The 12,443-nt window shown below is 39.8% G+C and overlaps 1 protein-coding gene across 1 annotated transcript in view; it reads right to left on the bottom strand.

Annotated features, from left to right (window-relative positions):
* LOC118712538 (putative tripartite motif-containing protein 49B) overlaps window positions 1-11,397 on the bottom strand; it is a 19,388-nt gene extending 7,991 nt beyond the window's left edge. Inside the window, exons 1-5 of the mRNA XM_045578149.1 lie at window positions 10,978-11,397; window positions 8,715-8,945; window positions 7,965-7,987; window positions 6,964-7,061; window positions 531-757 (exon numbers count right to left, since the gene is read on the bottom strand). Of these exons, the coding sequence (XP_045434105.1) occupies window positions 531-757; window positions 6,964-7,061; window positions 7,965-7,987; window positions 8,715-8,945; window positions 10,978-11,397 (999 nt within the window). The remainder of the gene's footprint in view (window positions 1-530; window positions 758-6,963; window positions 7,062-7,964; window positions 7,988-8,714; window positions 8,946-10,977) is intronic.
* Window positions 11,398-12,443: the final 1,046 nt, after the last annotated feature.

Genomic DNA, 12,443 nt, shown 5'->3' with positions numbered 1-12,443 from the left:
TTGTCAGCTCTAGTTATCTTCCTGACAGTTCACAATAAAACAAATGCATCATGGATGATGATTTCCTAAACTGAATCAAGCACAAACCAATACATATGTTTTGTAGGTTATCATATTTAATAATACAGTAAATAGGTATTCATGACATAAAAGGAAATTAGAAACAAAAACATGTACATATTTGTCTTATTTGATAGTGACCAGGAAAAGGCCTTCCATAGATATTGGAGTTCCCCAGAATATTTGAAAAATTCCTAATGTTATTTCTAATTGAAGTGACTGCAGCAAAAGACAGGCCTGAGACAGAGAGAGAAAGAGCAATAGGAGATTCTACATATAAGGGAACTTTGTGCTACGTTTACAAAGGTCACACTTCTACCTTCATAATCCAGGAATACCCCTACTTGGCCAATAGGTTTGGGCACATATTGCAGTACAGGTGGGGAGGTGGTGAAGACACTGTGGTGCATGTCCGTTTTAGCACAGCCAAGAAGATAAAATGCCTTATGGAAATGTATATGCTTCTGTACCAACTCATCACAGCAGACTCCTACAGCCCAATTCCAAGTGTCTCCCACATCTATCTCCCAGTAATGTCTCCCAATGGTAAAAGTCTGAACACCCCAGTTAAGAAAACACTCATATTGTGAGGTGATACACAGTTCATCTAGAGGGCCACATCCAACATCCAGGCTTATCAAACTTCCATCTAGGAAGACATGACCGTGAGTTCTTGCATGCCGTAGGATAACAATCTCTGCAAAAAGAAAAAAAATAATCATGTGGACACATTGCAGATAAAAGTCCTGAGGCAAATTTGCTCTTTCAAGATGTTGCTTTATTATGAGGTCTCATTAACATGAGCTATGTTGGTTGTCACATTTAATAAAGGACCTATACATGTGTAGAACAAACAGATCCCTAACAGAAATTTGGACATTTTTTAAAAAATTCAAATGTGTAGAGTAAAATATAAGACTCATCTCACCCTGGGTAGTGTGACTCAGTGGTCAGAGTGTTGGCTCACCAACTTAGAATAAAAGGTTTGATTTAAGTCCAGGGCACATCCTGGATTGCAGGTTCCATCCCCTGCACCTGCATCTGCCTGGGTACATGGTGTCCCTCTCTCGCCCCTCCCTCCCTTCTACTGTCTTTAAAAATTAATGTAAAAAAATATACTTAGCTCAGCCCATGTGACTCAGTGTTTGAGTCTTGACATATGAACTAGGAGGTCAAGGTTCCATTGCTGGTCAGGGCACATGTCTGGGTTCTGGGCTTGATTCCCAATAGGAGGCATGCAGGAGGCAGCTGATCAATAATTTTCTCTCATCACTGATGTTTCTATCTCACTATTCCTCTCCATGCCGCTCTTCAGTCAATTAAAAAAAAAATTGTGTATGTTTCCTTGGGTGAGGATTAAGAACAAAAAGACTCATGTCTCCAAGTTCACTTTTCATAGCAAATGGCCAATGCTAATATTCTTTGAATTGTTTTCCATTGTAAAAAATTAGAATCAGAGGAACATTTCTTCTAAATAATCACATCATCATTTTGGAAGGGATGTACTGATTTGGCATAAGTCGAACATTTTTTTAGATAAATTAATTAAAATCCAATTTATGTCCATTTTAATAGGGTGTTTGAAAAACCCCTCACCAGTCCCTCTGTCCTCTGTCCTGACTCTGGGCTATCAGCATTTTGAGATTTAACATGTAACTCTTCAGTTATGAGTAAATTGAATTTTGGTGTGTTTTTACTTTGTTGTTCATAAAAATAACTAGAGGCCTGGTATATGAAATTCATTCAGCCCAGCCTGCACATTCTCCACTTTGGGACCCCTCGAGGGATCAGGCCTAAATGGGCAGCCAGACATCCCTTTCATAATCCAGGACTGCTGGCTCCCAACCACTTGCCTGCCTGCCTGATCACCCCCTAACAACTCCCCTGCCAGTCTGATTGATGACTAACTGCTACTCTCTTGGCCTGATTGCCCCTAACTCACCTCCCTTGCTGGCTTGGTCACTAACTGCCCTCCCCTGCCTACCTGGTAGCCCCTAACTGTCCTTCCCTGCAGGCCTTCTTTCCCCCAACTGTCTTCCCCTTCTGATCTGGTCACCCATAACTACCCTCCCTTCCCAGCTTGGTTACCCCTAACTGCCTTCCCCTACAGGTCTGGTCCCCTCCAACTGACCTCCCTGCAAGCCTGGTCACCCCTAACTCCCCTCCTCTGCTAGCCATCTTGTGGTGGCCATCTGTGTCCACATGGGGGCAGCCAAGTTTGACCACACATGAGCGGCCATCATGTGTGTTGGAGTGATGGTCATTTTATATATTACCAGACCTTCCTGCAGGCCTGGTCCCCCCAAAATGTCCTCCCCTGCTGGTCTGATTGCCCACAACTGCCCTCCCCTGCCAGCCATATTAAGGTGGCCATCTTGTGTCCACATGGGGGTAGCCATCTTGTGTGTTGGAGTGATGGTCACTTTGCATATTACTCTTTTATTAGATAGGATTCTTCTGTTAACTCTTTTTTCAAATTTATTGTTTAATGTATTACAAATAGTCGTACATATATCTCCTTTTTGTTCCTCATTGACCTCCCCTACCCACCCTCATACTTGCCCTCACCCCCTTCCCCAGTAGCTTATGTCTACTAATTATGCTCATATGCATGTTTACAAGTCCTTCAGTTGATTTCTTACCCCCCTAACCCTTCCCTACCTTCCCCCTGTAGTTTGGCAATCTGTTCAATGCTTCTTTGCCTCTATCTATTTTTGTTCAACAGTTTATAATATTGTTTATATTACACATATGAGTGAGATCATGTGGTGTTTATCTTTCACTGACTGGCTTACTTCACTTAGCATAATGCTCTACAGTTTCTTCCATGCTGTTGCAAATGTTAAGTATTTCTTCTTTTGCTGAAACCACTTTGGCTCAGTGGATAGAGCATCAGCCTTCAGATTGAAAGGTCCTGAGTTCGATTCTGGTCAAGGTCATGTACCTTGGTTGTGGGCCCAAACCCAGTAGGGGGTGTGCAAGAGGCAGCTGCTCAATGACTCTCTCTCATCGATGTTTCTGACTCTGTCCCTCTCTCTTCCTTTCTGTAAAAAAATCAATAATATATACATATATATTTTAAATCCTTGTTTAAAAAAAAAAAAGAATTCCTTCTTTTTACAGCAGCGTACTGGATAGATACTTGCAAAAAATGAAACTAGACCACCAGCTTACACCATACACAAAAATAAACTCAAAATGGATAAAAAATTTGAGAAGTCACAGGCATCAAAATAGCAGACATTTGCCATAGCAATATCTTTATGGATACAGCTCCAAGGTAATGGAAACTAAAAAGAAAATAAACAATGTGACTACATCAAAATAATGTTTCTGCACAGCAAAAGAAATCATCAACAAAACAAGAAAGCCCACTGCATTGGAGAACACATTTTGCCAATGTTATCTCTGATAAGGGTTTAATCTCTAACATTTACAGGGAACTCATACAACTTAACAAAAGGAAGATAAGCAATCCAATCAAGAAAGGGCAAAGGACCTAAATAGACACTTTTCAAAAGAGGATATTCAGAAATCCAAAAGACATGCTCAAAGCCACTAATCACGTGAGAGATACAAATTAAAACATCAATGAGGTACCATGTCACACCTCTCAGAATGTCTACCATCAACAAGTCTTCTGTTAACTCTTACATATTAATTCAAATCTTTACATTATATGGCCATTGGAGGGAAAAATACAAGGAAACCAAATAAGATCCAGTATGCTATATGTCTACAAAAAAACTGTTGTAAACATTTGAAAATTATATATGAAGAATAAATGTAAGTCCATTAAAGCGCACCCTCCAACCAAGACATGAAGGGGAACCCAATATGGCGGCATAGGTAAACACACCTACACTGCAGTTGTGCACAACAATTTCAAAACTACAACTAAAAGACAAAATATCCATTAACCAGAGCCATGGGAAAGCTGGCTGAGTGAAAGTTCTACAACCATGCAAAAAGAGAGGGGAACATTCAGTGCAAAAAAGCTGAAAAATGGAGGTATGGGGGCGCACAACATGGGCTAGTGGTAGATCCCGGCTGGCGGCAGGCATTGCTTTCTTCAACCCGAAAGAGACACACGAGACCCGAACTTCTCCAGGGAGAAGCTAGACTGTCTGCCATCAGATCAGAAAGTGAGGGTGGCTGGTTTGCAGAGCTGCACAGAGGAATAATTGTTTCCTGTGCTGGACTCAGAGACACAGTCGGAGGTGCAGGACATCTCACTGCCAGCCATTGCTGTTTGCCACTCCCTAGCTTAATGATGCCCCGAGATTCTGCCCCACACAATCTACAAACACACCCAAGCTCCAAGCAGTGGCTTTTGCATATGAATGGCCTTCACTATTGCTAAGAACTTCCAAGCCAGTTCAGACAGCTCCATAATATACAAATCCCAAGCAGGGAGGAGAGGACTGTAGATCTTGCTGTAGTTCCTGCAGGGTGACCTCAGACAGTAGCTGTCCTGCACCCCATTGGAGATCCAGAAGCCAGTGTACCTAGTGGTCAGGGTAAGACACAGATTTCAATTCCTCACATCCATAATTGACACATTCAAGAGGCAGACTCAGTGAGCACCAAAGTCCCACTGAAACAAGTCCTGCACCATAAGCTTGTCTCCAGTGCAGCAGTTCTTCCATTATAAACACAGCGGGTCCCCACAGCCAATTGGCCTAGAGGACAATTCCTCCCAGAGTACCAATAGCAATCAAGGCTTAACTATACCAAGACTTTTCACTCAGCCCACAAAGGGGTGTTCCAAGACTGACTACCTCGGGTGATTGGGAAGGCTGAGCTACTGGCCCCTGTGTGTCACCTACCACACAAAGCCGCTCCATTAACTCAGGGAAGCAGCCAAAATGCAGAGACACAGAGGCATACCCTGAAAGGGGACAATGGAGGAAAGCAAACTACAGGACAACATGGAGTTCAGAACCACATTTATAAGGTTACTCAAGAACCTTCTAAAAACTGCTGAGAAACTTGATGACACCTTCAAGGACCTTAATAAGAATGGGGGGGGGAAAAAAAAAGGAAAAGGACCAGACAGAAATTATGAATACATAGTATGAAATAAAGAATTTACAGAAACTCAACTCTAAATCAATGTATCCCAAGAATCAAACCAAAGATCTGAAATATGAGGAAACAAAAAACACCCAACCAGAAAAACAAAAAGAAAAATGGATCCAAAAATAGGAAGATAATGTAAGGAGCCTCTGGACAACTTTAAGCATACCAATATCCGATTTTTTGGAGTTCTAGAAGAAGAGAGAGAGCAAAATATTGAAAACCTAGTAGAAGAAATAATGACAGAAAACTTCCCCCACCTGGTGAAAGAAATAGACTTACAAGGACAGGAAATGCACAGAATCCTAAACAAGAGAAATCCAAAGAGGACCACAACAAGACACATCATAATTAAAATGACAAGGGCAAAAGACAAAGAGAATCTTGAAAGCAGGAAGAGAATAACAGTTAGTTACCTACAAAAGAGTACCCACACGAATATCAGCTGATTTCTCAACAGAAACTATGCAAGCCAGAAGGGAGTGGCAAGAAAGATTCAAAGTGATGAACAGCAAGAACCTACAACCAAGATTGCTCTACCCAGCAAAGCTATCATTCAGAATTGAAGGTCAGACAAAGAGCTTCACAGACAAGAAAAAGCTAAAGCAGTTCATCACCACCAAACCAGGATTACATGAAATGCTGAAGGATATTCTTTAAGAAGAGGAAGAAGAAAAAGGTAAAGATAAAAATCATGAACAACAAAAAGACAACAAATACATACCTACCAACAAGTGAATCTAAAAATTAAGTGAATAAAAAGTCTGAAGAAAAGAATGGACTGGTGAAAATAAGGAAATCATGGACATATAAAGGGAGTGGACTGACAGTTCTCAGGGGGGCAGGGGTCTGAGGGGTTCGGGAAAAGATTGGACAAAAGTCTTAAACCTATGGATGAAGACAGTAGTGGGGGGTAAGGACATGGGGTGGGATGGGGTGGGAAATCGGGTGGAGGGAAGCTATGGGGATAAAAAAAGGAGGAACACCTGTAATAATCTGAACAATAAAGATTTATTTTTTTAAAAAGAATAAATGTACAGTTTTGCTCATAAAAATAGATAATTAACCTTAAATCTGAACATTATTCCATTTATTATACTGCTCATTTCTGACATAATTCCTTTACATGTAGGAAACTCACTATTTATGAGTCTGAATCATATTTCTGTTTTTCACTACCTTTCATGCTTAGTATTATGAAGGTGACTGTAAAGACATGATCCCTTACGAAATGATTATACAGCCAAATGATCTACTTATGTTTGAAAATAGTACACACTAATACCCTGTTTCCCTGAAAATAAGACAGTGTCTTATATTAATTTTTGCTCCCAAAGATGCGCTAGGTCTTATTTTCAGCGGATGTCTTATTTTTCCATGAAGAATACAGTACACATTTATTGTTAAATGAAAATAAAGGAAATTTATTACCTGTATATGGTACAGTAATACGGTAGTTGTCAACGCAAACCAGACAAACTGTGAATCCTACAGTATCAAGAATTTACTCATTTATTCAATGACAATCATGTCATCATCTTCTGGAACATCATCATAACTATCCAATTCCTGAATTTCCTGGTGAATTTCTTGTGACTTCATTTCTTTCAGAATCAGTGGACCAAATCTCTCATGTTTAGCCTAGGGAGGCCTTATTTTCGGGGGGATGCCTTATATTTCACTCAGAAGGAAACCTGTAAGTAGGTCTTATTTTCGGAGGATATCTTATTTTCAGGGAAACACAGTAATAGAGGGCAGATTATCTGCATGGTCCTAACAACACATGATAGATAATGGGAATATTTCCCATGGGCCTGCACTTACCTTTGAACAATTCGAACCTTGCAATCATCCCTGAGATGGTCACTGCAGTGAGCTCTGCTTTCACAGGCTGGGGCATGTGCTCACACACTGCCTCACTCCTGCAAGAAGGAAGAGGAAGATACTGTTTACAGTCAATAAACAAAACCACTATTTTCATGTATAAGATACTTCAATAGAATTATTTAAATCCATTAATTTGAATAATTAGTAGACTTAAATAAATCCACTTTGCCAAATAATTCTTCTTCATAGTTCCTTAATTTTCAAGTCTAATGGAAAGTCCATTTGAACCAGAATTCATTCTAACCCTTTCTCATCTTGTCCAGGAATTTGTAAAGATCCTGAGTCTCTTAGGTCCTTGAGGATCTTCAAGAGGGAAATTCTGGATCCCACTGACATGCTCTCCACCTGGAAATGATGGGGTTCTCTGAAGACTAGTTGGCCTAGTGCACACTCTCAACATAGAGGCTGTGAAATTTTTCCCAAGCAGGGGAATCTGCTTTCTGGTGGAAAAAGGTTCTAAGGGCCTCACATCATTCTCTTAGAGAATTTGTTTCATCTGTTTTTCAGGACTGTCAACTTCTATGAATAGAACAACAAACCACCACGTCTTCCTCTACCCTAGCACCTCAGATTCCACTAGCTCTGTCTCTAAGGTATTGATATTTGACTTTCTCATCCCTCAGAAAACTTAGCATCTTCTCCTTCATATATGTAGGATTTTGAGAACTAAAAAAAGATATTGGGAATGGAGGAGTTTCCTTAATTCAGTTTTTTTTTTTTTTGGGGGGGGGGTGTTCTTTGCAATTTGTCCATAGAAACTGCTGAATGCAATCACTCAGTATTGCAATGAAAAGAAACATGCAGTTGGAGACGGGAAGATAGATACAGGGAAAAAATTCAAACAAGATCCCAGTAAGTTCTGCCTTCACTTTAGCATATCCTGCCTGATGTCTGTAAAAACTGAAAGAGCACCAGCTGGTATCAAGGTACAGACTCACCTGTGCAATATGTCTCCAAAATTCTGTGGAGAAAAATAGAAATGTTTAGTGCTTTTTACCAATGACTCTTCCACTAGGTCCAGTGGGAGATTATTTTATCTTATTTTTTGCTCTTTCTCTTATTTATTTTTTGCTCAGTCCCTCCAGCACCCTGGTGGGAAATTTTGAGATAGTGCCAGAAGTCATTATTTCCTTACTCTGCTATTTACTCCCTCTTGTTTACCATATTGCCCTAAACTCATGTTCTGCTGGACACTGATTCCTGGAGACTTTCCATGGGCAGCTAAAGGGGGGAAGGGGGAAGGCTGGGGAGTCCCTGTGTGCTCCTATAGCCATGATTAAGTATCAGTGTCTTTTCTATTTCTAATTTGGGTGCACCCAAAATGACAGCAATGCAAGTGTAGAACCCCAAATCTCCCCATATTGCCATGCCTATAATTAGCCTCAATATCAATACCACCCCCCCCTACCATTTTGTGCCTTTCACAAAGCCAAAAATATATCATTGACTTTTAGAGGGGGAATCTAACTCAGGATTTTTTTACCATCTCACAGAGTTTTGTTTCTTATGGATAATGTAGGAGGGATCTGGATCTTTATTTTGCGGAGTTCCTTTGAGGAGCAATACCCTCCCAACAAAGTAAAAGAAAACAGGTTTATGGAAATAAATGACATAAAAGAGGAGATGGATTTCTGCTGAAGGAATGCCAGTGCACATGAATGTTCAACACCCCACCTCTGATTTCTTACCAGGAGCAGCTCTACACCTGGTTTATGGCACATTTCCTTCAGCTCTGTATACATTCCTCTTAAAAGCTCCGTCTTGTGTGCCATCCTGGCTTCACTATCCTTGAGTTGGTAAAAAATCTCCTTGCCTTCCCTTTGCAATATCTCTATATAATGTAGCTCTTCCATATAGCGAGATGGAGGCAAATTATCATATTCCGCTCTGATCCCTTCCCTCTTTGAGTTTACATAAATCTGCAATGACATGGAGTTAGTCAAAACATGAACCCTTTCATTCATCTCCTACTGAATCTCATCGCCTTATAAAGATCAATTATATTTAACTTTACCCCTCAATCTTGTCTAGTCTCAGGATTCACATTTTCTCATTCCTCTTCCATATATTTTTAAACACCAATTATATCCAATTCATTCATAATGAAGCCTTTGATAAGATAATCATTTAAAAAAAAAAAAAAAAAAAAACACCAAATGTGTGATTTCTATCTTCCAGGCAACATGTGTGAGAAGGCAACACAGTTCATTTATAAAACATGCAGTTTAAATTTATATTAATTGGATTAGGGATTCTCTGTTTAGTCCGATTCCTGAAATTTGGAGATTACTTCAACACCTTTTTCATGCTGTGACCTCAGACTGATATGCTTATCCCTTGCATTTCATCCAGCTTAATCCTATCCTGAGGAGGTTTCATTGACAATCTGAATCCCATTATCTCTTTGATTTTAGTTCCTTTCATTCTCTTTATTTTTCACTCTGATGCCCCCTCTGATTTGTATGGCTTTTCAAGTGTTCCCAATATATTCACCTATGCTATTTTCTCCATCTAGAATACTCTCTCTACATGCCCCTACATTTGCCATCCTTTTCAGAGATCTTTTTCATAAGGTGAAATTTTCAGTGAGGTCTTCTCTGATGATTGATCCTATTTAGAACTCAAACATATGCATATTTATGTATATCCCTTATATCTTGTCATTTTTCTCCTCAGATATTATATATTACTAGAGGCTCATGAATTAATGCATGGGTGGGGTCCCTAGGCCTGGCTAGTGAAAGGGGCCAATCAGGGGAGCTGGCCAGTAGGTGGGAGGAACTGTGGGAGGTTGGCAACCACCTTCCCATCAAGGTTGATTATGGGGGTCCGCTTGGATTTGGGGAGGAACCACAGGTTGTTGATCAACTGGGGGTAGGGACTACAGGAGGTTGAACGGCCAGCCAGGGAGAAAGACCTCGGGAGGCTGGCCAGCCACAGGAGATTGTCTATAGGAGCACAATGACCACCAGCAGGCAGCTCCTACATTAAGCATCTTCCTTTTGGTGGTCAGTGGGCCTGATAGCCACAGGACGACCAGTCATTTGGTTGTTCGGTCTTTCAGTTTCTTATTTGTTTATAAATATAGATTTAAATTTAATTACTTGGTATAAGTTCAGAGTTTCCCTGGATTGGATTAGATATTAGATATTCTCTCTGAAATTTTCCATCTGTTTTCAAATATTACTTTTCCAACAGTATTCACATTAATGTTTATACTGCCTCAGATGCTTCACTTAAATTTTCAATGGCTGCCAAATGTCTCCTAAGCCCAGAATTTACCCCCGCCCTCCACATATGGAACACTGTGAAATGGCCCAATCTGTTGTGGTTCTTGGTGTAGAAGTGATAAATATCGTTAATCCTTGGAACAAACCAGCATGCTTTGTGTGTCAGCTGTCATTTTGTTAGAAACCCTGACTAAAAGCCCAACTATCTGTCTATGGAGGGAAAATACCCTTTTCTTGTTGAATCCCCGAAAATACTATAGTTTCAGAGGAAGTTACTATTTCAAAGTTACTCATCCAACTACCCCAAGTTCATGCTGCAGGTTGGAGAAATGCAAATACCAACCTCCCAGGATCTGTAAGTGACAGTTTCCACATTCAGCTTTCTGTTACTTTTACAGTAATTCTCCCATAAAGAGGACATTGTCCTGAGGAGTTTCTCCTGCAAAAGATGGGTTAATTAGATCTAATGAAAAGGATAATGTAACATTTAGCCCTCATAAAATGAGAGCCCCCAGAGTGATAAATCAGAGCCATTGAAAATCATAGAGTTCCCTTGTTTACATCACATATTTGTGAAAACTGGGAGGTTTTACATTAAGGAAGTCCAAGGCAGAAATTCTCAAAGGAACACCTGGATGGAGTAATCCCATCCTCAAGGAAACAGACTCACAGGAATTTCATAGCCACTTTATAGAAGTGGGTCCTCGGGGGCATCACTTACCCTGAGTTGCTCAACTTCCTCTTCTACTGAACAGTGTCTGTGAGCCTCATGCTCCTGAGAGGTAGAGCAGTGCAAACAGAGCAGGCTCCTCTGGTCCTCACAGAAGATCTGCTTTGCCTCCATGTGTATCCCACACCTATTGTCCCTAGAGCACAGGAATTGCCTCAGATGGGCTCGTCGGACAACGAGAACAATTTCCTTGAGGGTGACATTTGTGCCAAAGTTTCTCAGAAATAAATTCTGTATTTCTTCCTGACATTCAGAACCGTAAACAATAACTGTACTGTCCGGCCAGTTGAGGTAGAAACAGGGCCTGCAAATGCTGTGCCCATTGTCTGTGGTGATGGGGTCTAAGAAGTAGTTCCTGCAATCGAGGCAGATGAGTTCATTCTGAAAGATTTGCAAGATGCTTGGATCCATGTTTCTGGGAAGAATTAGAAACAGTTCATTTCTGGGCCTGGGTTGGTGAGAGGATTCTGAACAGTTATATGAGGGTAGTGATGTCCATATGTTTTTCTCTTTGCAATACTCACTAAAGCAAACAAACTATTTATGTCATGACACAGATGAAAATCTGGATCTTAGAAAGAGTCCTTGGGCTTTACCACAGATAAGGTTAGCACTAGATGACTCACACAATCTTGCACATTCAGTTCCCAGTACTTATCCAAATACAAATGTGTGCAAGTATCCATTTATATAGGACGTGAGATATAGCATTTATTATTGGTTTTAATTGTTTTAAATAATCAGAATTGTACCCATTCTTCTTTTAAATAACTTGTTAGTAAATGCGGAAGTGTGAAATTTATCCCACAAATCTATTTAGCCAATGAATCTGAGAAGATGGCCAAAATTGTTCTATAAAATGACTTGAGAGAGAAGCTCAAAAAAACCTGCTCTCTCCTTTAAAACAAACAAATAAAGAAACAAACAAACACAAATTGAACCAATGGAGATTTATTAGAAAAGAAATTATGAAAGAAATTGGCCTTTTTTGAATTCTCAAGGATTAAATTAACTTTTGTTTAAACTCTGAACTGAAATATTTTTAAAATGTACATATATTATTACTACAACAGTAAAGTGAATGTTCTATAAGTACTATTCTACATAATGTTCTATAATCCATATTTCTGGTATAAAAATATAGGCTAAAAGTTTAAATAAACATTTTTCTTGTTCCTTTTTAACTTTTAAAAGTAGATTAATTTTAAACTAAAATATATTTAATCATTCACAGCTACAAACTTTACTGTCACATTACTAGGAGTTGACTTTTCATTTATTTTATTTTTTTCTCTTAGAAGCATCTTTTATTTTGTTTTGTTTCCTTAATCCTCACCCCAGGATATTTTTCCATTGATTTTTAGAGAGAGAACATGGATGTGAGAGAAACCCATTGATTGGTTGCCTCATGCACATGCCCAGAACAGTGCCAGCGATGGAGTCTGCAACAGAGGTAC

Source organism: Pipistrellus kuhlii, unplaced genomic scaffold (genome assembly GCF_014108245.1).
Source record: "Pipistrellus kuhlii isolate mPipKuh1 unplaced genomic scaffold, mPipKuh1.p scaffold_m20_p_9, whole genome shotgun sequence".
Lineage (NCBI taxonomy): Eukaryota > Metazoa > Chordata > Mammalia > Chiroptera > Vespertilionidae > Pipistrellus > Pipistrellus kuhlii.
Note: the sequence above shows the minus strand (reverse complement) of the source record. Positions and strands in the feature narration are given on the sequence as shown.